Source organism: Myiozetetes cayanensis, unplaced genomic scaffold (assembly GCF_022539395.1).
Source record: "Myiozetetes cayanensis isolate MyiCay16 unplaced genomic scaffold, myiCay2020 scf20-37, whole genome shotgun sequence".
NCBI classification, from domain to species: domain Eukaryota; kingdom Metazoa; phylum Chordata; class Aves; order Passeriformes; family Tyrannidae; genus Myiozetetes; species Myiozetetes cayanensis.
The window spans coordinates 10,123,496-10,151,248 of NW_026087412.1; the positions used below are offsets into that span (position 1 = coordinate 10,123,496).

At 42.7% G+C, this 27,753-nt stretch overlaps 1 protein-coding gene across 1 annotated transcript; it reads left to right on the top strand.

Moving 5' to 3' along the window:
- The first annotated feature begins 1,115 nt into the window (after window positions 1-1,115).
- SOCS1 (suppressor of cytokine signaling 1) lies at window positions 1,116-4,198 on the top strand. The gene is made up of 2 exons (XM_050317837.1): window positions 1,116-1,280; window positions 3,203-4,198. Exon 2 carries the CDS (start codon window positions 3,278-3,280, stop codon window positions 3,899-3,901), a length of 624 nt encoding a protein of 207 aa, XP_050173794.1. The 5' UTR covers window positions 1,116-1,280; window positions 3,203-3,277; the 3' UTR covers window positions 3,902-4,198.
- The last annotated feature ends 23,555 nt before the right edge of the window (window positions 4,199-27,753 follow it).

Below are 27,753 nucleotides of genomic sequence, written 5' to 3' on the forward strand. Positions count from 1 at the left end.
GGCTGCACATCAGTGTAAGGTGCTGTACTGCCATTGGGTTAAGTCAGTCTGCGACCACACTGGATTCTGAAAAAAATGTTCAGTGTCAAAGCAGGACATACAATTCCCTCAGCTTCATCCCAAAGGACAACTCACAAGGCCTTTCCAGTTCCTCTCCCCTTAATCATTTGGCAGAGACATTTTCTCTTTCATGTCACAAAACATGTTGACTGCAGGGAAACCTCTTGGCCTTTTAAAGGTGTTGGTTATAACTTTAAGAAACATACTCTTGGGAAGAAAGCGTACTTTACTGGGCCTACTTAAGGGAGCACATAAGACACTGCTTTGCTACTTGAGGTTTCAAATCTCCTTCTAAGCAAGCAGAACAGTATACCAATCTCCTGCACTGGCTGCTGGCAAGGTTATAAATACAGCTGGGATTTGAACTTTGATTACCCTGTAGAAAACCCCATGGAAATTCTGCTTTGAGAACTCAAACCCCAGTGTATTATCTTCACAGTCCTCTCAGTAGAAGGATCATAGGCTTCTCTGAATGTTTTTCTCACTTTATTATAGGTCTGATTTTTTGCCCTTCCTTGGACATTTAAGTTATACATTCAACCTTCTCACCTGTTCTGTCCACACTGACCTGTTAGCTCTGAGGAGAGCAGCATGTTAAAACGTCCCATATTGGTTGCATACTTGCTTTCCTTGCCATTCCACTCCGCCCGTGTTTTGAGCTGGCTGCCAGTCAGAGCCTCATCCATCACCTACCCCTACTGTCCCCTCTCCTCCCCGGGGCTTCAGAGCTCTCCTGTGCTCGGAATACCCCGCAGCACCTCCTGCCAGGCCCGCCTGACCGAAAAAAAAAAAGGAAATAAAAGAGTAAACCCAGACGTAGTTTGGAGAAGCGGGGTTACCCGGAGACCGGGACCAGCTCCATCAGAGGGGAGAGGCGGGGAGCCCGCGGCGTGTTCTCCGCAGCGGTGCCACCGCTGGCTCCGGGACAGACTCTGGGAAAGCGAAAGTGAAGGGCCACGTGTTTTCCGAGAAGGGAGGGGAGGAGCGAGCGCATCGCGGCCCGTTAAATAGAAAGCAGCAGCAATGCGAGGGCCCAGAGCGCCGGAGCAGCCGCTGCCCGCCCGCCCCGCGGCAGCCCCGGCTCGCCGCGGCGCCAGGCAGGGCCCCCGCGCGGAGGATGCTCGGCCGGCCGCCGGGGCCAGGACTAGCACTAGCACTAGCACCAGGACTAGCAGCGTGTGCTGCGCTCAGGGGACGGCCCCCACCCACGGCACCCCGAGGTAAGGAGGGGTCTCTTTGCCGGGGGGTCCTCGCGAACCGCGCCGTGGGTCCGGAGCCGCAGCCAGGAGAGGACAGATTTCGGAAGAACCCTGCCAGCTGTGCAGGAGCGCGGTGGTTTCGGGGGTCTTTGCCCCTCTTTATGGTGTTTTTTGGTTTTTTGGGTTTTGTTTTTTTTTTTTTTTTTTTTTTTTTGGTTTGTTTATGGTGGTTTGTTTTTTTTTTTTTCCTTGCCTTTTTGGCTCAATGTCCCGGTTCAGACGGAGGTCTCGTGCCTGTTATCAGACAGCGGGACAAGCAATAAAGCGAAGGCGCAGCGGGTGTTGCGCGACACCGCTCTTGCTCAGGGACCCGCACAAGCGATGGGAGCCAGGGCAGCCCCGGGACGGAGCGCACGGAGTGACCGCACGGAGTGACCGCACGGTCTCGTCCCAGGACCTTCCCGGGCTTTCGGGCTCTGAAGTCTGGCGTGTCCCCTGTTTGCTCTGTGCCCTTCGGAAAGGCACAGCAAACTCTCTGTTGGCTCTCTACGGCTGCTGCTAGGGAGCCCTTTGATTTTTTAGATCTCTGGTTTAGTGGTTATTTCTCCCCAGCGCGTCCTGAAATTAAATTTTTAACTTTAAACGCTGCGCGATAATCCTGGCTCAGAAATTGGAAAAACTGGCATCAGTTTCCTTCTGCTGTGCAAAGCAAGCCCAATGCTACTTTCAGCATGTTAAGTTATTTGCCAGCATAAGGATTTTATAACCCCCTTAGCTGCTTGAGGAGGTAATATGACCTAAATGAAACCAAACATCAAGTTGTTAAATTAGCACAGACAGGAATCCAGCTGCGTACTTTCTTTGAAATCCTCATTAGCATGTTACCCTGAACTGTAAGATGGCTGAGGGATTCATTTCTGAGAATACTTCAAGGTTTCTCACAAGCTGCTGCTGCAGATCTATATCTGACTATAGGGATAAATCCTAAAATCTATGCTTGCCAGTAAGGTCAAGGCAGCCAGCGGAGATGTATTGAACCACACTGTCAGAGACAGACATTTCAGGCCAAACTCATTCCTGGTGCAGCACTGCTAATTCCTTTGAAGTAACACGAGGGATGAATTTAGTCCCTCATGCTGAAAGATATATCAATAGGAAGCAATTTAGATTGGGCCACTTAAAGTGCATGTAATATAGAAAAGAGAGAGACTGTGGGGTAATGCTTTAAGGGTTCACAGAGGTTGACTTGTATACGCCAGTGAGGTTGTAGCATTGCTGTCCCAAGGGAAAGTTGGGGAATGGGAAATTGCCTCTTATGGCTGAGCCTCAGGTTAACAGGGGAGAGGAAAGAAGTTTTAGGATTGCTGTGTAACTTGGCCGTGTTACAGTCTGCCCCTCCGAGTTACACTCGATCGCACCCTCTTTCCCGATTATCCGGAAGAATACCCTTCACTCACTTTCTCTATTTTCACACAGTGCAATAAATAATGACATTGTCTGAGTTCTGACGCTGCAGTTGGGATTGGGGAAGGGAAAGAGGGAGGGGCAGAGAAATTGGTAACTCAGTTGTAAAACCTTGTTACTTTGTTCTCTAAAAACTTGAATAGGATGCAGTGTACACAAGATAACTTCTCATTGAGAAAACATTTGACTCACTAGGCTCTGGTACAGTTCCGTGGGCTCATAGCAGGGAAACTGCATCATCCTCTGTAGCTGTTAATGATCCTTGCTAAATATTTTTGGAGCTTTGGACTTTGCCATAGTGATAGACTGCTAATCTTGTCAGAAAGCCAGCAGTTGTTTGCCCAGTGTAAACTGGAAAATAAATTATTTTATTATTTTATAACGGGTGGGAGGCATATCAATGGAAGACTCGGGTCATTCAGCGATTGCAGCCGCTTCCCTCCGGGGATCTCACATGGTGTGTCTCTTTGGCATTTCAGAATAGCTGCTGGAAAGCTGCCCCGCCGTAGCCACTGACGCTATGGAAGACCGCATCCGCTGCTCTCGGCTGTAGGATGGTAGCGCACAGCAAGGTGTCAGCAGATAATGCAGTTGGAGCAGACCCAAGACGGCTTCTTGACCCTCCGGCACGGGATCGTTCTCAGGCGCGAGGTTTCCACGGCCCCGGCCGGCCCGGCACTGTGCAGGCACAGGGCAACACGCACTTCCGAACCTTCCGCTCCCAGGCGGATTTCAGCAGCATCACCCGAGCCAGCAGCCTGCTGGATGCCTGCGGCTTCTACTGGGGACCCCTGTCTGTCAGCGCGGCCCACGAGAAGCTCAAGTCTGAGCCCGAGGGCACCTTCCTCATCAGGGACAGCACACAAAAGAACTGCTTCTTTGCCATCAGTGTTAAGACTGCGACTGGGCCCACCAGCATCCGGATTAACTTTCAGACCGGGCGTTTCAGCCTGGATGGCAGCAAAGAGACTTTTGACTGTCTTTTTAAGCTGCTGGAACATTACCTGAGTTCCCCGAGGAAGGTACTGGTTACCCCCCTGCGCAAGGTCCGGGTGCAGCCGCTGCAGGAGCTCTGCCGGAAGAGCATCGTGAAGACTTTTGGAGGAGAGAACTTAAACCAGATCCCCCTCAATCCTGTTTTAAAGGACTATCTGAAATCCTTTCCATTTCAGATATAAGTACAGCATTAACTGCATAGGGACACGTGAGAAATGTGTAACGAAATCCAGCTTCCTGGGTTTTTAAATATGTTTGACAGTGAGCAAACTTATTTTTGTAGCAATTTACTGTATTTTGGGATGGAACCTGAACACTTGACTTCTTATGTTTACAAAAACTGTTTGCACAAACCTGGGGTTTTAAAACCTTGGCGTAATTTTTCTGCCAAGCAGAAGGTTTTATTATTTTATAATATTTTTAATGATATTAACATAATAAACTTTATTGTGACAGTTTTTACAAAAAAAAAAAAAGGCATCTCTGTTTTCAGTTTTAAAGGCTCTCATACCTATCTTGCTGTCAAACTTTAACTGCTTAACTCAGTGTGTAACTGCAGACAGGTCTCCACGTGGTGAGAGACTATTTGCCCTACCCAAATAGTCTGTCTTAGTGCTAGTCCAGCAGGCAGAGGATTCCTGCCCTCAAAAGCCTACAACAGAAAGATACAAGCAAGTAGAAAATGTACTCAGGATGAATCTGCCCTGGAATCTGTCTTCTAAAATCATGGGAGCAGGAACAATGTGTTAAGGTTATGGTGATGCGTAGTTTTTTTGACAGAGTAAATCAAACCCTTGGCTGAGCAAAATGCACAAACTGCACCAACTCTGCCTTGCCTTGTTTCTGTTAAAAGGTACAAGGCCCTGAGCAAGCAGAGGTTGCTGTCTGATGTAACCAGACCCCATGAATCTCGGTGGGGAGAAATAAAACTCTCCAGAAATGCTGTTCACACACTTTAAAAGTCTGTGAACACTTTATCAGTATGGTGCATTGTGGAAAGCATAGCTTGGTTCTCTTTGAAAATTAACATACACAAAACTACAAGGGTGCAGACATTCCCTAGACCTAAAAAAGATTTTTTTTCTCTCTTATTCCTGGTGATCACATTTGCAGCTCTAATTTCTAGTGGCTAAACTGCATTCAGGGAAAGTTAGAACTACATTAGTTTTGTTTCTCTCTGCTCATAAAACAAAAAAAGAGTGCCCCACAGAGCTGCAGCTGAATGACTTGAGATGCCTGATTTGGCAAAATGTCACCTGCATTATGAGAAAGTGATTCTCCCCTCCCCCAAGCATTTCCTGAAATCCATGAAAAGCTGACTTAGAAAACCAGCTGAACCAAATCACTTCAAAGAAGGCACAGAGTCTTTCACAGAAACTCTATCAGCACAGATCTACAGTGCTTACAGGAACTGTAAGCAGTAAATGAAGTAATCCTCAGAGTTTGGGAGATAAAAGGCCTCTCCCCCTACTGTAATTCACATTCCTTTTAAAGATAAGCCACTTAGTGTTTAGGAAACACTGAGTATATATTCTATAGTGATTCTTTCTGAATCATTTGCTTATTGTTTACCCAATCAGCTCTTACATAGTTGGTGTTTCTTTGGAATGAATAGGTTTCCTCCTAAATGTGACTAAGGATCACTGCATTAGACATTGTGAAAAAAGGGAAAAAGAGAGAACACACAGGCAGTATCATGTGACCTTTCAGTGTGTTGTTTCCCTAAAAATGTTATTTTGATCAGTCCTTAGACAGCAGCATTTCTGCTTAATTCTGAAGCTGGAATTAGTTACCAAATGTTTTTTCCCACAGCAGCTGCAAGGATATAAATTCAGGAAGAAGTGAGTGCTGTGCTATGAAGCAGAGAGGAGAGCAGAGCAAAGCCACTGCCTGAATGCAAACAGCACTAAGAAGTTAAATTGGAAAAAAAGCCTCTGTAGGGTGAAGGCTGCCAAACTGGTTTGCTGTTAGCAGAGATTGTTATCCCTTTCCCATACTCTTCTCCCAGCTCCACACTTTTAACCTTTTAACCCTTCAGGCCCCAAACTGCCTTGCTGTATAAATGAGTGTCCATGAGACAGTCCAAAAAGCACAATGCAGCTTAGTAGGTCTCTGCTACCTCTGATAAAACCAAACAAAACTAGACCTAGATATACAGTAAGGGGCTTCATAATAAGAGTTGAGGCCATTTAATTTTCTTCCTGGCAGAAACAAACCTATTTTCTTTTTCTCTCCCTTTTATTGCTTAGAGTAAGTTTAGGAAAAATGATCCTTATCCTCCCACATGTGGTGCCTAAATACCTTCATTTTGTCTTTAGTAAGAAATGCAAATGTGGGATAGCTCAGAAAAAGATATAATCAAAACTATAAATAAGGACAAGAAGGTCTCAGAATTGCCTAAAATGTCTCTAAAATAAAGAGGAGACAAAGCTGACTTGTATTTTTAGATTACATTATCTTTTTACCTGCCTTATTTTTCTTCCCCTTCCTTTCCTTCTCTCTTTCCTCAGCATACAATACAGTGGCCAGGCAGGTCCTCTTTCTAGGAGGTATATGTAGGTTGCTGCAAAGCAAACACAACTCGGTGTGTGTGTTCACAGTGTCACTGTGACCTGCCCATGTAAGAGCAAATGAAGGGCTCTCTACAATGTCTGCTTACCTGTGTACACTGATTTAAGGGCAATGCCACATCCAAGGGGCACAGCAGTTAACTGAAGATTTCTGTAGTAATGTCAGCTGTGAAATCTCATTCTTGGGTTTAATAGAATACCAGCAGGGTCAAGTAAGGGAGTACTCTGCATCTAAAGCAATGGAAACACAAAACAGTGCAGTGATTTGAATCCTTCCTGCTAAATAACACCTTAAGAGTGGTTATTCCAGTCCCTCCCCCTCTTGTCCAGCTTTTTCCTCTGACCTTTTGACTGTGGCTGAAAAGTGACGTAAACAGTCAATCTGTTAAACGACTATAGAGGAATTTGAGCCAGGAGCACAGCAAAGCCACGTTTTTGAAGAGATTGCAATATTTTATAGTTAGTGGGGAAGGGGCAGCTTTAAAATTATCCCATTTGCATCATGACTGTCACCTTTCCCACAGAGCATCAGGGTGGGCACTGAGCAGCAGAGTCCTACTGGGACACCCCCACCCTGCTCCAGTGGGACTCAACAGGCAGCAAGACTGAGGCTTCCTCGCCTTTTAGACTGAAATACACCTTCGCTTCCAGAGTAGGTTCATTAACACCCACTGCAGCAGCTGCAAAACCCTTGCAAACGAGCAGAGCCAATTAGTAGAACTGTAGATGTCCAAAGAAGCTGGTTATTTAAGCCATGAAGAGTTACTGAATGCTCAGTAGGAGGAGCTTCTTGAACGACGAGCGTAGCCGTCCCCGCTGTGAAGCTGTGGTCACACTAATTCTGTTATGATTGAAGTCATTTACAAGAAGTGAGGCTTCAGCTGCAGTCAGCACTGATGCTATTTTCAACAGCCAAGAAAAAAAGTGCCCCTAGGGCAACATGCTGCCCGTATCTCACCATCAATACCCTTCACCCAGCTTGTACTTAATCCTCTATTGAACAGCAGATCCACCTCCTGAACCTTCTCCTTCAGATCCAGGATCAGCCCTTTGTGTCATGATGGGCTGTCATTCAGTGCCTGGCTCTCCTCCCCCCACCCTCCATTCACAGTGCCAGCAGCTGTGTAAGCAACGCATTTATTCATTAACTCCACTACTTTGGGTCAAAGACAGGGACTTAATTCAGACTCTGCATTGCTTTTTGTGCAAAGTGTAAGGTAACAACTGCCTTTGCCATAGATTTTCAGGAAGTTTCTCCCAATTGCCATGAAGTGCCATTCAAAACTTTTCATTGCCACTGACTTGTTTGTTGTCCTACTTCTGCATAGTACCCAGATCCTGTCCCTGTATCTGAATTTTTCTCCACAGCTGTTTCCCAGAACAACAGCCAGATTTGTTACACCCGAGTCCAAATTTGCTCTATGATTCCATGGAATAATAGAAATATGGGCCAGCAGGAAGTGTAAAGAGAAGCCCAAGTTCTCCCACACATCCCAGTGTAAAACCACTGCTCAAGTAGGGCAAAGCAGCAAAGGCCAAAGAGTCAGAACATAACCTCCTGGCTGACAGATGGGTGAGTTAGCCATGTGCCAGAAGTATTTCCCCTCTGCTGGCAGCTCAGTGACACACTTTGGACATGCTACTGGAGACAACACAAATGATAGAGATGATGTTTGTGCATAGCAAAGCAATTACTCTGTATTCTTCAGCTGTGAGAAGGGCAGATGCACTGGGACTGTGGAATAGCAGCCAAACAGAAGAAACCAAATAACTATCTGTGCCACAAGCCCCATTTGCTCAGCTTCTTTCATTCTGTTCCTCTTCATAATATTAGCAAGGCAAAGTAGGATCACCTTTCTGTTGTCATTTTAATCTCAGTTACTCTTATCTCAGTTATTCTTCGTAGCCAGCCATCAGCCATGTGGAAGAATGATGAATCCAGTCATCACTCTTTAATTAAAAAGTTCTGTCTCCTTCTGTGAATCACTACTGCCTGGCCTGCTTCTGCTTGTAGAGCATAAAGGTTCATTTTCACTATCAGAGAGCTTTGGTGGTTTTGTTTGTTTGTTTGTTTTCTCTGCTGCTAACTGAATTAAAGCAATTGTCAAGATTTTTTTCCTGAATAAGAGCCACTGGCCCCTGTGCTGTGCTTGTAGGTGTGCATAATCCCTCCAGACATGGCTGTGGAGGTAAAGTTCTGATTTAGAGGTTAAAAAAAGAGGAACTTTCTTTACATGGTTATTATGTTCTTAATCAGAGGCTTTTAACATATTCATCTATTGCCAAACACTTATCACTTCTTCCGTAGAAATACTCATTAAATACCTCTTTTCTTCCAATGTAATTGATTATTTTAAATTCTATTTTTGTTATGGGAAAGGGATATGTGGTTTAGCCTTTACAGTATCTTTTTTACACATGATTCTGAGTTCCACAGCCTGTGGTTGTCTATACTGAATTGAAGGACACACACACAGAGGATATTGTGGACCCATTATTTCTCTTGGTAAATCTGCCTTGGTCATGAAGTTCACACACATTGTGGGAAAACCCAAAGATTAACCATTTTCAATTGCGGGTTTATCATACCAGAATATCCAATCATCTGTAGTGAAATATTAGCTCCACAGAAATCAATTTCCAGGGAAGATCAACTTTTTTACAGATGGTGTTATTAAATAACAGTGAGTATCTTTTAAAGTAGGAACTATGGCTGTATCTCGAAGATTTCTTACCTGATAGAGCCCCAGCTAACTCACAGGTTGAGGGGGTTCAGTTTTGATGCTGAAAATGTTTACACAAGATTGTGTGGAATTCCTACCTCCATTCCTCAGAGTTTTTCAGAGTATTTGCAGGTCTCTTCTGTGCCCTTCGAACCCGAAACTGGTAACTGTGTTACATTTTCACCCTAACCAAACTTGCCCCAGATCAACTTCCCTACAGCAGAAACTAATTATTACTGGGATTTGAGTCTGACTGAACTTTCAGGCTGAGATTTTAGGTATTCTCTCTGGGATTTTAACAACTTCTGGTTCCCAGACAGAGCCCTGAAAACAGAAGCGAACATAAAATAGCGTCCCAAAAATGTTACAACACAGCCTCCTCCTGAGGCTTACAGATTTTGTAACACTTAGTGTAATAATCTCATTTGGTTATTTCTTGACTGTGTACCACCACTGTTCAGACAGTCTAGAGAGATCTAGAGGTGGAGTTTGTATACCCTATAGACTCATGGCACCAAAGCAGGATAGGTATGATCTCTAGCATTGTCATCAGGATGAATTTGGGACATTATATATATATACACCACACAAGCAGTAAGGTCAGCAGCTATTTTCTTAGCTCTGCCCAGATGAAAAGCAGTAAACCTCCAGCAAGGTTTACTTCTGGTATGTATTTTACATACACAGTCTGTTCAGAAATAGCTTCGACAAATGCTTCAGAGATGATTTTGTTTTCTATCCCACTCACACTCCCATTTGCTCTCACCAGGTAAGTTGTTCTCTTTAAGCAGCTGAACGAGCTGAAAATCAAAAACTTTCAGACAGTTGTGTAACTGCCAGCGACAATCAGATCTGCCAACTAGGTGCCTAAAGGACATTGTGTGAACCCTTCCCCACATTTTTCCCTGGTTCCCAACAAGGCCAGCTATACAAAGTAAAATGGAGGGAGCCATGAAAGCTTTGCAAGTATTACATAGCAATTGCTTTTCATTTAAAATGAAGTGATACTGCAGTTCAGTACCTCAAGCCTTTTTCAGCCATGAGATAGGATTTTCCCTTTTCAAGTGGAGGATCTTTTTTATCTAATCTCTCCCAGTCAGTCAATAATTCTGTGATTAATGGTAAATCCATGAGTTTCCTCAGACTAAATGTACTATATGTAAGTTACTATCTTAGGCAAATTCATGTCTTTTTGTCTTGGAGAAGCAGGAAGAATTACGGTTTTGTAGGGAGAGGAGAAAATTCTTCTCACAGTGTCTATGTAAAACTGGCAGCCAACAGAAGCTTTTCCCAGATAAGATGTAGTACTGGCACTAAGCACAGTAGTCCTGAGCACAAACTGCCCTCCTGTGGCCCACAACTCTGCAAGTATCATGTACCTGTAACCTAAACATGTTCAGCGTGCACCATATTTGTATAAATGCATGTGAAGTAGATGGTGCCTTTCTTACATTAAAAATTTCAGTTTCAGTATTCTCAGGCCAGCACATTTGGCAGTGTAATTTCCTTCTTCATGCAAGAGTTTCTGGCTGCTGTAAGTTTTCTCATTCCTGTTGCTGGACAGAAAAAGCTGAGGCTCTGTTAGGCTGAGCTGTATTAACAGTGTTAACATCAACCTGCTGTTCAGCCTAAATTGGCTACACTTTTCCTCTCTACAGACAGTATTTGCAAAGGTGCAGGTGTACAATGACATTTGCAACCAATGTTGTTCTAATTTGTCAGTTATGCCAGGTCAGATTGACAATTAAGGGGTGCTGTTGAGGGATTTCTCAGCAGGCTGTATTTGTCCCTGGGAATTAAATAAGAGCATCTCATCTAATTCATGTGTTGCAGTTGTAAAGGTCTCAAGCACTGGTGAGACTAAAATGTCTTCAACTTTCTGCCAGGGACAACACAGTTTTGAGGACTTTCAGCTTAGTACAGAACATATCAGGCACACTTTGGATATCAGAACATATCTGGTATGTTCCAATATGTGAAATGGAACGAGCAGCCCACACACCACTCTGGCCTTGAATTTTATGAATAGAAACCATGTACATACTGGTCAGAGGGATTTTCTGCAGAGTCTAAATACAAATAAAGGAGGTCAGCTTTTCTTTTAGGAGCAGAGGGTGAGAAGGAATGTGAAATAGCAAAGCCTACTAAAGCTGTAAAGCACAAAGGACGCTCCAGTTAAGCACAGAAGTACTTGGGATAGGAAAAGAAAATGGGAAAGAACAGAAACCCAACCCTTGGCTGAAGTGCTACTGAAATGAGGCTTAGGACTCTGAACTCCAAACAAGGACATTTTCTCTTGTCCTGGGATTCTGGAATCTTGCATTATATAGTTTGAGTTTCATTGTGGTCTCTGCCAATAAATTACTCTTTACATCATACTACTTGACCTTATAATCTCCCCACAGCTTTTAACTGTGTGGATAATTTAGGCTGATTTTCACAGCACATGACAGAATGTGTATCTTTTTTTTTTTTTTTTTTTTTGACCATTAGGCAGCACTGCAAGTGTCCAAGTATCTCAGTAACACAGTGCTCAGTAAAGAGAAAGAGAAGTTTTATTGTAATACATACATGTCTAGGAAGAGCCTTTATCTCTAGGAAATAAAAGTACAAAGGCCTAAGTATCAAGAAATACTTGATAATTATTTTATCATATATCTAAGTATTATTTTATGTCTACCTTTAAATCATATATACCTAACGAGGAAGGCATGACCCTTGTGAACTGCACGGCCTGCACTGTGTATCTTTTTATTATGCTTTGGAACCAATAAAACCTAGGCAATTTTTCTTCCTGATAAGTGTAATTTATGCACTGTATGGAAGACCATGCAGGACCTCATTGCCAAGGTGAACACAATGAAAATTTCAGTCCCTTATAATGAAATGGTTTAGGACTTCCAAATCTGCATTAAAAGACACAACTGAAGAGTACAGGTAAGGCTATATCTGTATACTAAGGATAAAATGAGGACTACACAGTCCAGAGCTACGTTTCTCAGCCATCCACATTATTTTCACCTTGCTCTCCTACATATCTCATTTCCTTTGTAATTCCAATATAGTTTTAAGAAGATGGTGATTTTACAATGCAGCACATTTCTCACCAGTCCAAAATATGTTTTGGAACTGGAAGCCCAGGTTTTAGCAGTGACATTTCTAGAGGGGAAAAAGAATCTCTTCTGACTCCTCGGAGTTTAAAACGCTAGAGTTTATCTGCCAGACATGAACTTCTGATTCATGATGAGGGAAAGCTGACTGCTGCACAGTCTGCTGTAGTTGCACTGTATCCCAACCCTTATCTGATGATGTTGTGTACAAGCTCAGCTGAAGGCCAAAGGCAATTGCATATAAATGCTAAACACAACCCATAGACACACTCCAAGCTGGTATAAATAGGCTTTGAATTAATTTATGAGAGTGTGTTTGGTTCCATGAATATTGTAGCTTGAATGTTGGCTATTGGTGGAACAAAAAAATCACTGCAGGGTCAGCTTGAAACGAGTGCCACGTTTAATTTATGGCCAGTGGTCTTCAGGGTTTCAATTTTTCAATCTCTACCGAAATCAACAGAACAGAGCTGAAAAGCAGCTTTCGGAAGAAATTGTTTTCTCTCTAAAAGAAAATTCTGTGTGAAATCTGAGAAGACTGTAGTATGTCAGAGAAAAGCACCCTAGAAGGCTGTGAGATTTTGGAAGGAGGTAGTGCATTTGAGAAAGCCAGAGAAATTATGAGCTGAGTTTTGAAAAAATTACACAGGGAACAACAGCTGCAAGGCCCTACAGGTGGTTCTCACTAATTCTCTTGCCAGCTGTAATGTCTGTTAGAAAAATGGAGTCCCAGATGCAGAACAATTCTACACCTAGTCTGGAGCTTTTAACTCCAAGACTTGGGCATGTGACAAAATCCAGCACAGTCCAAAACTGCTCCATTTCCACTGACAACAGGAAAGGCCTGAGGCCTTCTTGAGGGCTTGAAGAAGCCACTTAAGTAATTGCCATACAAATTATGCCACTGCTAGTCCAAATTTTTAAAACTTGAACTTAGTTTTAAAGTACCTCCAGTGCTTAAGATTAAATGAATGCATTCCCTTCTATTCAAGCTTAATCCACATTAAGTGCACAATTAAGGTAATGTGTTGATTGTAGGAGAAAAAAGGAGGAGGGAGAGACGCCTATTAAGCACCTGCATAAGACAGCATCTTTTTAAATAACCATGAGCAAAGTATTTATGAAAGTCCCCCAGTTTGAGTCATCGATTATGAAAGTAGCTTGGTCTCACTACTTATAAAACATGCAGAAATGTCTGAATTTTCAATAGTTTCTGTTGGGTTATGTGATCATTTATATGTTTGTATTAGCATATATATGCTTGTATGTAGCTCAGGAAGTTTTGTAAAATAACACCTTGCAAATTGATTCCAGAATCTAGAGGTCTGACCTGCAGAGATCATGTGTCACCACATCAAAACCAAGTAAGAGAAAAGATACAAAATGCAAATTAGACTAGCTACAGTCCACTCACTTTTACTGTAATCTCCTGCAGGTCTTCCTGTTGCTTAATTGCATAGTGAGAAGTACAGATTGTACCATAAGGCACTGGTGCAACAGGTGCTGGCAAGAAAAACAAATCCCTTCCTTTTAATTCAAGTCCATCCTGCTTCCTATGATTTCCTGCCCTCCAGCCCAGCTCAGTTCCTAGGAAGAGTTGCACAATACAAATACACTGTTGCCTATGCTAACAAAATAACTGACCTGCCATGAAAAAGCTGGCATATTATCTCTTCTTGGTAACTACTAATAGCTAAATTGCATGTGATAATGCTGTTTGCTATTAATGTCACTTTAAAGAGACATAACGTTTACAAATCTAAAGAGAACAAACAGTGGCATGGCCTGCTCCATGCAGGGTGTACATTAAATTACGCAAAACGACTACATCAGAACCACCACAGTTAAAGAACATATCTCACAGTCACAGTGCTCTAAATTTGCTGGTCAGATATGATCCCCCAGGAAATTAAAGGCTGAGGAGGGAAAAGAGCATCAACGACCAATACTTTCTAATGTTATTGGTGGTGGAGGAGAGGAACAGCCAGCTTTTCACTGAACTCAGTTTCTGCTTTTCGAATCAATCCATGTTTTCTGTTCAGTATGGCCCAATATGAAGAGGTTTGAGGAGAATGAGCTAGTCAATATTCCAAATCTGGTCCACTTTTATTAATTTTACTGTAAGCTTAAGAGGAAGAAATATACTTATGTAACCAAATTGGAGCTCAGACTTGCAAACACTAGTCCTGTTTTGGAAATACTCCAGTCTGTGACCTTTGCCTCAGCCGCTTTAGGAAATAGAGCTGATAACCCAGGAGTAAGCTCAGGAAAATAAATTAACCATCTGGAAACTTAAATGTGCATAGAAGAAGGAATAAGGATTTAACAGTTAATAGATAAAATCCAAAAATAATTCTGGATTGATGACTAAATCTCGGGATTTCTCAGGCACAGGGAGCAGTTGAAGCAGCAGGTTGCAGACCTCCCCTGCTCTCTTCTGCTCAGCCCAGAGAGATGCCCTAGGGATGCTCTACTGTTTGTACAGCCTTCTCAGAAACCTGTGCAGTGCAGGACCTTCACCTCTGAGGGAGGCAACAAGAACTTAAACCAAACCCAATCCCAGCACTGAATCTGTCTGGCTACTAGACTGCTGGGAGGGAAAAGGGTTCTTGGCAAGTACAACTCCTACATCAGGACTCTCATGTTTGATTGTAAAATCCTGTGAAAGGGCAAGCCCATCCATACACCTAATATAACCATCTCCCAAGACCAAAAGGATGAAAAGGAGAACTTCTCAAGAACTAAATACTTCCTAATGAAGTAGGGGGAGTTTTTCTCCCTTGACTGTAGGTAGAGGCAGCTCAGGCAGGACTAGATTGCATATGTATCAAGCTGACACAACAGGTGTTCCCTGTCCTAGTCAAGTCTTCATTTCAACAGAAAGGTTTACTTACTGAATGACCCATCACATAACACCACCAGTCAGACCTACCTGTAGTACCTGTGTAGCTCTCACAGGAACAGAGACAGGATGTCAGTAGCTGACAAAAAATTCAGGTACAAGATGGTCAGAAGAGCTTCTTTGACAATTCTTGCAGAAAGCCTAATTCATGAGAATCAGATTGCAGATCAGAATATTAGTATTTGATTTGCCACCTCACCATTGGTAAACTTGTATTTGGCTGCTCTTATACTTCAGCAGCTTACCAGTGCTCAGATGTTTAGAGGCTCTGTTCTGATTTTTAGCACCTGATATGAGTAACACAGATTTGATTTCAGGATTTTGCTCAGGATTCAGGATTTGGTTTAATTTGACAGTCCCAAAGGACATGGCTAAAAACCATAGTCATATCTGGGTCCAGATTTTCACATCTGATTATTAAATGTCTTTGAAGGATTATTTGCCTAGGAATAGTATTGTTTGAATGTGCTTTTGTTAAGCATTATTGAGGGGGTTTAGTCCCCTTCTTCTGTTCCTCTATTTCGCAGAACGTTCTTACTCACATAATTGTAATCCTTTAATTCTTCAGTTCACATATGCCTTTCCTAATGCACAAGGAACTTTGGGCTTAGGTATGGTTATCTGGAATGACTGCTTTGCCATATGACTTAAGAAAAACCTATTAAGCCTCCCATGCTGAGGGCAAGGCCCCTTTGAAGTTCTCGTTATTTAGTCTCCCACAGAAACACGATACATTTGTGCTGCTTCAGGTAGACTTGCTTCTGATGACTGTGCAATCAACCTGATTCTGCTGTGGGCTGTGGGGACAAGCTCCCAACAGGGAAACAGCTGATTCTCTCCAGCTGGCACACAACAGCCCCGTGTCAAGACCCTTCCTCAGTTCCAAAGGTTGGTGTGTTGGGAGGACACCAGTCCCATGAAGGGCACTGCTGCCTCTTGTCAGTGCAGGAAGGGGAAATCAGAGAGAAATTTGTGTACTATATCCCACTAATATCCTATAATTCTAATAAGCTGGATTTTTGATCCATGCCTAGATACAGTTCCTGTGGAAAGGGGTTCAGTTGCTCTACATGAAAAAGAGGCTTTGCAGAGGACTCTCTACAGAGGCAACATGGGGAAATCATGTCACAAACCCATTCTCTCTTCTTCTCCACCATTTGCCTTCTTTTCAACTCAGTGACACTTAAGGACTTTATCTGCACTCACAGACAATCTGGGGGATGAGAATCCTCTGAAAAAAACTCCTCTGCTGTCTTCAGAAGCCTTGTAAAACTGCTGCTTTGTAACCAGGCTGCAAGTAAGCAGAGAAGAAATAATACAGAGTGACAAGGGTGGCTGTCCTGGCTCCCTCACCCTAAAAATGCTGGAAAATCTGGAAGTGAAAGGGACCATGCTCTCACCTGTAAGTAAGGGAGTGGAGGATTTCCCTCGTCTTCCACAGGAGAAAACTATAAGGAAACTATTGTGGCATTTCCCTGTGTCTCCTCCTGTGTGATTTCCAAAAGTGTTGTTACACAAAATTGTGAAATCTGCCCTGTCCTTCCCCAGTGGGAGGGGGCAAGTACAGACTCGCTGGAGCTGGCTGGCAGCAAAGGATAGGGGTGGGCAGACTGTCTCACCCTGTGTCTGCACTGGCACAAGTAGGAAGTTCTGTAGTACAGGAGGAGCTGGTTCTGAGCCAACCTACTGAGCCTCTCAGCAGGCATTCGTCATTTTGGCTCAATACCGGTCTAAAAACAACCACTCAGCTGCTGGTTGGCAAACCTGAAACTCTTTGGTATGCACACACTGATAGAAGGAGTCCCAGGCACGTCTATCAGCTGAAAGATATGCTGCCAGTAGCTGGGGGAAAGCAAAACAGAGGAGGTGGCTGTGGGGCAGGTAGGCACACCTACACATGGGATGGGCCAATGATGTTATGTCACTCAGCTGAGTGACAACCAAAGCAGAGGTTGCTGGAGTGTTTGCAAGTAAGGACGGAAATATTTAGCACTGGGAAAGTGGTGCCCATTCACTCGTTACGGTGTTGCTATGTGAAATTTCCACAATTTTCCTTGGAATGGTGGTTTGTTACACTTTGAAGTTCTGACTTGGTAGGGCAAATGTATTCACTCATGGAAAGTGAAAAAGGGTCTCATTTCATCCAAGGAGCTATGAGGTAACTCCTTTAACCATTCATACTTGGTAGATCCTGCTCCTCTTTCTGGCTACAGTAGATAATTCTTTCCACTTCCCTCGTAAGCACTGCAGTGTCTTCAGTCCATTCCTGCAACTGAGGGGTTGATCCCCCAAACTGAAACTGGTAAAAAAGCAGAAAAAAAATTCTGAAAAAGCCTCTAAAAGCAAGTTCATCCATACTGTTTATGTAGTCTTTATTTTACCTTACTTTTACCTTTAAAAGTGTTAAAGGTAACCTGAAGGACATAATCCAACTGGGACCGCATAGCCAGTATAACCTTTCTTTGAGTTGCTCTACATCAAAATTGGTCAAGTCTGGTAAGTAAAGCAGTCCCAAAACGTATTTTGCATTCCTGAAAGTGAAAGTTTTCTCAATAATTTTAGCTCTTTCCTGTGAGCCAGAAACTAGAAGGCTGCTGGCTGAGTATTTTGTGTGATAGAAACAATGTAGGCAGGGTGATTTTTAAACAGCTTAAGAGTGTGGTGTCACAGACAGCTGAGACAATCCAGCAGCTTCCCCCACAACTTGGCCTTTCCCTTTCTCCATCCCTGCTCCTGGGCCCTAGAATCTCATGGTGGATCCTTTATGATCTAGGACTCTTACAGAGCCAAGACAGTTTGCTATTGGGGGGCAGGGGAGGGGAGGGGAAGTGGGAAATGCAGTCATGTCGCATCAAGGAGCAAAAGTGGCTAAAAAAACATCCAAGAAATGTGAGAACCAGTGCAAAGCAGAAGAAGTAACACATGGCTGGGATGTACCAGCTCCTGTTTGCTGACCAAAACTGGCAAATCAGTCATGCAGAACATCAGTAAAAGACAAGCTTCTCAACCCAGCTACTGCAGGATCCTGCTGTTGAGTTTGGCAGAACTTTCCTGGAGAGAAAATGCTGAACTGAAAGCATGTATCCAGTAGGTGAGAGAAATCATTAAGAGTCTATTAATAATGTGGTAGGTAGGATCCAAAAATCATAAAGTGATGGACTTTGCTACTTCTGTCACAATAAGTGACTGATATGAAAAACCTGCTGAAGAAAGAGTCAAATGCAAAACTTTCTGTCTCTTAATTCTCCAGGAAGGATAAGTTAAAATTTTAAATGGTAAATTTAGTTTTCACAACAACAACAAAAACCAAAACAAAACCCCCCCCAAAATCCCCCAAAACCCCAACCAACAATCTCAAACTAAACCAAAATAGCTGTAATTAAGGCTGAATACTTATGGAGTAAAATGAAAGACTGACCAAGAGAAAAAACATGTCACTGGTGAATTGAAGAACATTTCATATTTATAGTGAACTGCATTAACAGATTAAAGACCTTTTTTCCCCCCTGACTTTTTTAGGCAAAATTCCCATTGATTTATTCCCATTAAACTTGCTATACAAAGTTGACAGTGAATGCAAATCTGAATTTCAAAGAGATCTCACAAAGATTTGAGTTTTTTGCTAAAGCATAGGACATTTCTTTCACACATAAAGTGATTGAGGAGTTGGACAAAACCAGCCTGTTTTATTTGCCTAGTTACATCTTCTGCATCAGGTCAGGTTTAATTTGTGATTTCATGGACAGGGGCATCAAATATTAGCTTTCCAGGAACTAAGCTGCAGCTGAATAAGAGCCTGAGTGTCTGATCCAAAAGCCTTTGGCAATGAAAAGAAAGTTTCCAGTGATCTGTGGAGATTTGAATCTTAGAACAGGAAGAAATGGCAGATTCTTTTCTGAGTGCACAAAGAACCAAAGCCTTCTGGCCAAGAGCAGGCACACGGCGTCCTTGGGATGACTGGTACATGCAGACCATCAGTGCCTCACAGCAGGCAAACAAGACAATACTGAGTTCCTGGAAAAACGGGAAGAAGAAGGAAAAAAAGGAGGGGAATAAACAACAGCAATTTTTTAACTTACTGGAATCCAAGATCATCTTCACCGAAAATGTGGTTGGTTGCTATAATTTGGAAAATGACTGTTGTAATCTGGGTGTTGGTAATTCCCTGAAAAGAAAACGCAGGCTTTAAGCCAGTAAGCTTTTTTTTTTTCTTGCACAGGAGCTGTTAAATCCTTTCATCGTGTTTCATCAAGTTTTTAACTTGAGCTTTCTCAGTGGTTGAAACATGGCTTAGGTAAGAGAGCAGCATCTGCGAGAGGAACCCTCAGGGTAGTAGCTGATTCCCCACTGGAGGATCCCCAGGTAGGGAAGCAGCAGGGAGCTGTGGGTTGAGCCTGGGTGCTGAGTGCTGTGCTTCACTTGCTCCCAGCTGAAGATGGCATGGATTTAATGAGGGCTAAAGGGAACAAAATGGGCCGTAAGTCAACTGCTCTGTCACAATATGGTCTTACCTCAGGTCAATGCAGCAGAATCAGCCTTTGGTAGGGCTGGGGCGGGGCAGAATAACTTTTTCACTGTTCACTGAGTAGCAATGCACTGCTGTGACACAAAGATCCCTGCCAGAATCACAGATGTGTCTTTTTCTTTCTGCTCGTAGCAGAATTTGGTGTCCCTGTGCTTGCTGAAGGTGCTCCAGATGCAGCACACAGAGCACCAAACAACTCAGCCATCCCAGGAGACACTGAAGGAAGAAATGACAGGGATTTATTGGTTCCCATGCAATCACCAAAAATGACAGCTCAATCTGCACTAGGAGCAAGCAGTGACCTACAAATCTGAAAGGAAACAGGATACCATGGTGTACATCAGCAGAACGCTCCCAGGCACAGTTCTGGAGAAATGACTATTCAGCTAGTGAAAGTATTTTAACTAGATCTGCACAGCTGATGTCAAATGTGCTGAAATGGGTTTGAAGAGACTCGTGCAGTGAGGCACATTGATGTCAGCTGCAGTGACACCCTCTCTGCACGTTTGAATTTTCCTGACAATACCGTAAAAGCAAAGACTGCTAAAACAGTTGTGTTTAAAAGAGGTAAAGAGGTCAGCTCAGAGTGAGAGGTGACTGTGACTTTCAGTAAAGTGCCCGTTTAGTGAACCGGGTCTGGGATACATTGTGCTTTCGTACTTCAAAGGGACCGTCTCTCTGTACATGTTTGGCTTTTAACACCATCCCTCCATGTGATTAAAGAAAGCCACAAGAAAGAGGTTTCTACATTATTATCTCTTCCTGGAAAACAAACCTGTCTGTTTCCCCGAAGTTTGGTACAGAATGATGCAGCTTCAAAGGCAGCCAGACATTTGGGCTGCCCATCCCCTTGCCTCCCATGCAGCTGTCATTATCTCTGTTTTACTTTACCTGGAACTTAACAATCCCTCACCCTCTGTCCTCCTCGGTTTCAGTAACTCTTCAAAACGAAAATCAATAGCGTTCCTTTTACTCCAAGGTACAATCTTTGAGATAATCCTGTCATATTGTGCAGCAGCTGCTTGGAGCCTGTGCAGCAGAAATAGCCCTTAGATTAAGCTTCCAGTAAAGTAGCTGCCTTTTTCTAGCGTTGCACTGTTGACTTGTGACATTGGGTTATTATCAAGGGATTCAAGTGATATGTTGGTGACATGACTAAGAAAACTCAGAAAGCTTTTTTTTTTTTTTAATAATTTCACCTTAGAGATTTCAAATAAACACAGATTTCTGAGTCAGTGGGTTTCATTCCTGTCAAACGGTCATTGAATTTAAACAAAGTAACCTCAAACCTCCCATTAGCGGCACTGCATCTGTAATTTCAGTTTCTGTTTTGCTTTTAACAGCCTTGTAAATGGGTTATAGTAATCCTACTTCTTTTGTAAGAAGCTTGTCCTTCTGAGAGATACATGAGAGACCTCAGGAAAACCCCCTCCCTCTTCCCCCAAGAAGTGTCAGGTTTGTGAGGAAGAGCTGGCATTGCGAAAGTCTGGACATAATTTAACAAATTTTCTCAGTAGACAGGGTCAGAGCCTCATGCCCTGAAGATTCTGGGCAGTCTCCCTCGTGCAATCAGAGCTGTGCAAATGGGTGGCCTGATCTTTCCCTGGGAGGGAACAGCACAAACTCAAAAGACCTGAGCCCTGGAAGTGAATGTGCTACTGCTGATAGTTCCCACAATCCAAATTATCTGAAATGCCAGACAAGCTCAGAGAGAAGCCAGGTTTCTCTCAGTACCATGACTGTGACTTATGTATAAAACTTCTAAGGAGTTCACAGTATAAGTGACACATGGAAAAGCTGAAAGCTGCATATTCTGAGAAATGCAGTGGCAGGGCTGGGGAGGTGATTGTGGGCAAAGGGCTGCAGCAAGGCAAATTCTTGCATTTGGTTTGCCTTGGGTCTTTTTTTAGAAGGAAGTTTCGCTTATCTGCTTTTTGGAATGTTCCATATAGATATATAGATATATAGATATATATATAGATATATATGCCACAATTAGAGATGGCTTTGTGGTGAATTGTGGTACCATAACACACATTCAACTAGTTGCCCCTCTGCTCTGTCCATGTAGGGTATCCACGGACATAACTGCTCCCCTGGCCTGTCCATGGGACAGGAGTCACCTTGTTAAATATTTCTTTCCCCCCTGCCCCTTCCCCCTCAAAAAAGGTGGACTGTCTCCTTAACTTGTACTTGCCTCATCTGCTGTAATCACAGAGTGAACTGTCAAGAGCAGAAACAGCAGCTGAAGATGGGTGTTTTAGTCTGAAAAAGATCCAAAACTTTCCTTTAAGGGACTCATGTCTTTTAGTAAAAATAACTGAATTTAACACTGCCACAACATAGTTTATGATTAAGATATTTTTGGGTAAACTTAAAAGATTTCTAAGAGGAAGTTATTGTAACTTGCCTTTCCTTTTCCTCAGACTCTTCTGTTGTTGTGCAGAGGAAACTTGGGTTTATAAGCAGAGAATTAAAAAAGTAAAGAGCAAAATCAGTTTATAAGTGGGCAGTTCAGCTAAGAGGCTGCTTCCATACTGACAGTCACCAGAAAACCTTCACCATTCCCAAGCTAAATAATACTCTCATTGAAGAACCTGTACTGCAAAGAGTCCTGAACACAACTTTGTTTACAAAGAGCATCCCAAACCCCAGTGAAACTTGTCCCTGTTGGGACATTTCAGGACTGCACAAACAGATTCACAGAATTTCAATAAAACCAAGGCCTGGTGAGAGCATGGTTGCAGAGGTAGACACGACTCTGTCTGTCTGTCAGATCCATAGGGTTGGTGAGTAAGGGGAAAATACATATTGATCTTGGTCAGACAAGTGGTGCATGGCTTCCTTTTCCCTGGAGAGCACAGGGGTGTTCTGCAGGGATGGGCCAGGTGGGAGTATGTGAAAGCAGCTGCAAAGTGACCTCTTCATAGACCTCTTAATTGCCCACATGAAGGATCAGTCAGCAGCTGTCAGTCAGCTTGGATTTTAAGATTTCTTCCTCTACACACTCCCAGCCTGGTTTTCCCCGTTCCAGAGGACTACAACTGGCTTTGTCCCAACTGCTCCCTTCTCACAGCTCCTTCCTGTGCAGGCAGATCCCCTCATCACAATGGCACTGTCAAACAGCAGCAGCTCTGACTACACTACATGGAGTGTAGTGGCAGACAAAAGCACCCTGGGTCTCTGTCTTGCTCCTATTATGATGCTGCTTGGCTGCCCATAATACCTGATATTTTATTGGGCTTGCAACATTTTCTCTGGGAAGAAATGACAGAGCAGAAGCAAGTGTCATGCAGGCCAAAGCTGACTCAAAAGTGCCTTTGCTATTGCAGTAATATTTCTGTAAGTCTAGGGAAGTGAGGCTGAATTCCAGATAGGCTGACCAGGGGGAATACAGCCACTCAACTCATCTTTGCTAAGCAGATGGGAGAAGGTTCAGGCAACAGACTTGAGAACAAGAGAAAGAAACAGCAACAAACTTCTCTTTAGCCCTTGTGTAGGCTGTTTGTGTGATCTGATATCAGAAATACACATAAAACTAGAGATGTATGTAACAATAAGTCGCTTAGTTGGGTGTCTGTTCATTCAAACCAGAATTACTCTACAATGCCCACAGTCCATTAGAGGCAGAATAGCTTAATTGAAAATAATCTGGTGAGAGAATTATTTAGCCCAGAAGTATGTGACCGATGAGTGGGAGTTCCAGGTCCCAAAGTAGCTCCATTAAAGCTCAGCAAACTAAGAAAACATTTCCCTCAGTGTTGATTTCTGCAAAACAAGGGACTCTAAAGCCACCTCATCTGGCAGCTTTCCAGGCCTGTGATGAACACTGAGAGCACTGATTCATACTAACAATGTTCTTCCTCAAAACACAAGGGGATTTTGAAGCATATCCAGACACATGAAACTTTCCTTTAAGCAATAATATGATTGCAAAGTACTGACATGCTGAGAATTCCCCCTGCCCTCCCCGGTCTGGAGGAAACTGCAACAGAAAGCAACAAAATGCATCCCAGGATTCTGCAGCCTAAGGTGGGGCAGAGCTGAAATGCTTTTTGATGGATATTTTCAAGATACAGATTCTAGGCTGAAGTCTTTAACCAGGACTTATCCAGCTTTCTCCAGACTCAGCTATTTTCAGCTCACATCCAAAATTCATACCTCACTGAATGATTTCATCCAGTGCTTCAAAGATCAAGCATTTTGAATAAGTGTTAAAAAGTAATTTACTTTTGACTCACATTTTTACTTTCTTCCTATATTCAAATTCCCTTTTCTAATCACCATTTCCAGTTAACCCTTTTCTGGAGATACGTTTACGAGCTGGAGAGAGGAAACACTGGACCTAAGCACCAGAATTAGTCAGTAACGAAACAAAGTTTGTTTTATGACCAAAAAAAAGAGCTAGACTGGAAAAACATATCCTCTGTGGTACTGACTCAGTGTGATGAAAAGGGGCAGACAGCAGTACTGATCTTCTTAGGGCACTCCCTGCCAGGCCACTTCAGTGGAATTACAGGAATTGGCAACAGCCAGAGGCAGGACCCACTTCTTGACAACAATTTTCAAAGTTTCAAAGGTGGATTACACATATGTTGATTGAGTATGGGAAGAAGGAAATAATTGATTCATTGTTAGAGGACAGAGCATTTGATTCAAGCCCTGTTACCAGGAATATTCAGAAACACTAACCAACAGCCAGGATGAATGATCTGGAGGAGAGATTAAAGAGCAGTAGAAGAGTAAGCAAAAAGAATTCAGCGTCACCAGAGGAAAATATAATTTATCATCACTGAGCTTAACTAGCTCATAAAAATGCCTGAGAGGAATAACCCTTATTTGGTAGTGAAAATTACTGGGAAAAGCAGCAGGAAGCATGCTGGAGGGAAGGGGAAATCCTGCTGCTGTGCCATAGACAAAGTTGAACGAAATTTCTATTTTCACTCCAGGTTTCACTCTGTGCCACTCACTCCTACTGACAAAAAACACACACCCCATCAGTTAGTACTGAGATCACATTCAGCAGAAAACCTGCACGAAGTCTAGTTCTGGTAAATCACAAAATGAAAATACATTCTAAATACTCCAATTCACAGTTTCCCGAGTCTGCTTAATATAGGTGGATATTTATACTTATATCTTACAGATCTCAATTTTTTAGCTTGCTTATACTTCCTTTGGAAAAAGCTCTATTTATAACAGCTTTTTATAGAGCATAGTCAATGAAACTAATGTACAGTTCTTTTAGTGAACTCATATCTAAAAGGACGCTGCTTTAATATTTTAAGAGCAGGGGAAATGCACATAGGTCCACAGAAGCAAAAAAGAAAAGTTTGAAGAGACTGATAATACAAAAAAGGGGAGATCTGAGTTTGGAGTGTCTGCAGTGAACCCCAGAGCAAAAGGCTAGAGGGGACCAAAAGAGAATATCACCCCTGTAAAGTCAAAACAGGGCTGAAAAGAAAATCAGAAAGAAGGTGCAGAAAAACTTAAAGTCCATGGACAAGGAAGAAGTGGCTGACAGGAACATAGCCTTTGCAAAGCTATTATCCCCAGTTTACTTTGCCATCTTCACTAGATACAGTTTGGCCTGAGATGAGAGGGAATCCAATATTCATTTAAAAACACTCAGTAAAATGTCCCATTTATGAACCCTACAAGGATTCCCTTTCTTCTGCAGTTATTTTAGTATAAACATGTTCTTATTTTATTATTCTAAAATCGTTCTTTATTTGTTTTAGCATAAAAGAAGAATGTATGCTGCAGAGTCCTGGAAGAAGATTAACAAAACAGAACATTTCTGTTACTGGGGCCCAGACTTAAAAGGGCACAGGCATTTGAAGTGCCCTGAATTGGCCTTGGTATTAGGTAAGTGACATTTAAAATATTCTGGTGGAGAAAATATTATTGAATATCATAGTGCAGTTAAATGGATTTCTGGAATGCTATGTTGGATCGCTCTGAGCTGTATCAGAAGAAATGTGTATACTTCAACAGTCACCTGCTCAATCTGCATTGAGGGGAACAGATTACCTGCAGACCTTTAGCTGCCATCAGAACCAGTATCAATAAGCACACAGGCAGCAGCTGTTTGTTCAGGGACACAGGGTTTGTGTGCCCGTGAGTGGAATCCTATGGGTGACAGCAGCAGCAGATCATCAGAAGTGAAGTGCTAAAGACCAATGTTTTAAGTTAAAACTAATGACACGAGCAAACAATCCATTGTTTATAAAGCTTGTACTCATTTGTTGATATTAGGTATTAAGAGCAGGCATTAGCCCTCCCACAGTGAAAATCAGAGTTGTTAGGAAAGGGTTCATCTGTCCTGGGATCTGAAGTCTTACCCTCAAGCCAAACTGCTCCTTGAATCACAAGACTGCCAGCTAGAAAAGGGTCAGTCAGAGATTTGGTTGTGGGTGAAAAGAGAAGGACTTCACAGACTTGTCATTCAGCTGGGATACTCCTTTCTGTTCAGATTACTTCTCTCAGCCTTGTCTCCTGACAGCTTTGCCTCTCTTGCCTTTCCCATGGCTTTAACCTGGGCCCAACACAGCAAGGGACCAAAATCCACCCTGTGCTTTGGGGGTGGAAATAGCAAGGAAAGATGAAACCATTTTAGTTGTCTCAAAGACAAGAGTATATCAAAAGTCTGTCTACATTAAAAAATACACTAATTTGTTCTTGTCTTTGAGCTTTATGAACCTTATGAGGTGACAGTTCAGAAAGACAACTGTGCAGGAACCAGGGGTTGAAGCACAAACTGTTCTATAAGGTCAGCCACTACTAATGAATTTCCACACTAACTTTTGGTCTAGTCAAGCCTGGTTTTGCACTGCTACAATTACTTGGTCAAAATAGTTACACCGATATATATGCCCCAACATGAAGTTCATTCTCCACTCCAGTAGGAATTAACTGTTTTAGCCTGAGGCTCCTCGAACTCAGTGCATTTCTAACCATCTGATGGTGCTGGACTCCTTTCTAACTCTACAATCATAAACAAGGACTCCTGCCTTTACATCGACAATCTATATTCGAGAACAAGATGTAGAAACCAAAAGGGTACTTTGGTATAAGTTTCATACTTCTCTTACACAAGCTGCTTCTGCTTGAGAGCAGCTTTTTCCTTTCAACTTTTGGTACCAATTTTTTATTTAACTACAGAGCAAGGTCTTTATACTTGCAGAATTAAAGATAGATACAATCTTTAGAAAGAAACCTCACAGTTATTTTCCCACATCCTGGGTAGCTGCAAGATCCTTTACATGTTATTAATGACCTTTCTGTGTGCTTCAGACTCAACCATTCTAATACCTTATTTTAACTGGTTAGTGTTAACCTGAACCCCATATTTTTGAGTACTTCTCACTCCTATGTCCCATTCCTATGGTCATTCAAAGAACCTTTTCTTCACTGCCTGCTGGGCTATGTACCTGCATGAGCATGGAAATGATCTTTCTCTGAAAGGCTCGTGGTATCAGTTCAAAGCTATTTGCACTTCTGTTTACACATCATTCCATGTGTCCTCTTTCCAGGTGCTCCAGAAAATGCTAGGAACAAAAGAGCACTGGGTTGCCACCAGCTGTTCTAGTGGGATAGATCTCCCAGTACATCAGTGCCTTTGGTGCAGATGAAGCAGGGTATGACCTACAGGAAACACAGATTGTTCCCAAGTTACACAGAGCTCGCTGATACCAACAACAATCTCATACAAATGGGTACACTCTGTGCAGGCATCAGCAGCTCTCTAGATGTGAGAGCTCTCTTCAGAGATAAGGTGGAAGCACAGGCACTGTGTGCTAAATGATTCAGTCAAATGTCTTGCAGGAAATTGTTGATGTATTCTGTTCTGGGAATGTTTCCTGGGAAAAACAGCTGGCAATTTAGAACAGAAGGCTTCAAGGCTGCCTCCATATCCAGCTGCAGCTTTGCTGGCAGCACACAGTAGGAGTTAACTTATAGTTAGGGTAGGTTTCCACATAATTAAATAACTATAGAGGAAAGGCATCTATGAGTATGGAAAGAGTAAATCACTCAAGCAGGAATAATTATTAGGGGTTAAAACTGAACCCACAAGCTCAAATGTAGCTGGAGAAAGCACCAACAGACACAGCTTGGATTTTGGTGATACATGAAAAACTCAGACACTTTGCTACCTCAAATTTAGACAGTCCTTGCTGGTCTCAGACTATGTCCTCTTCTTT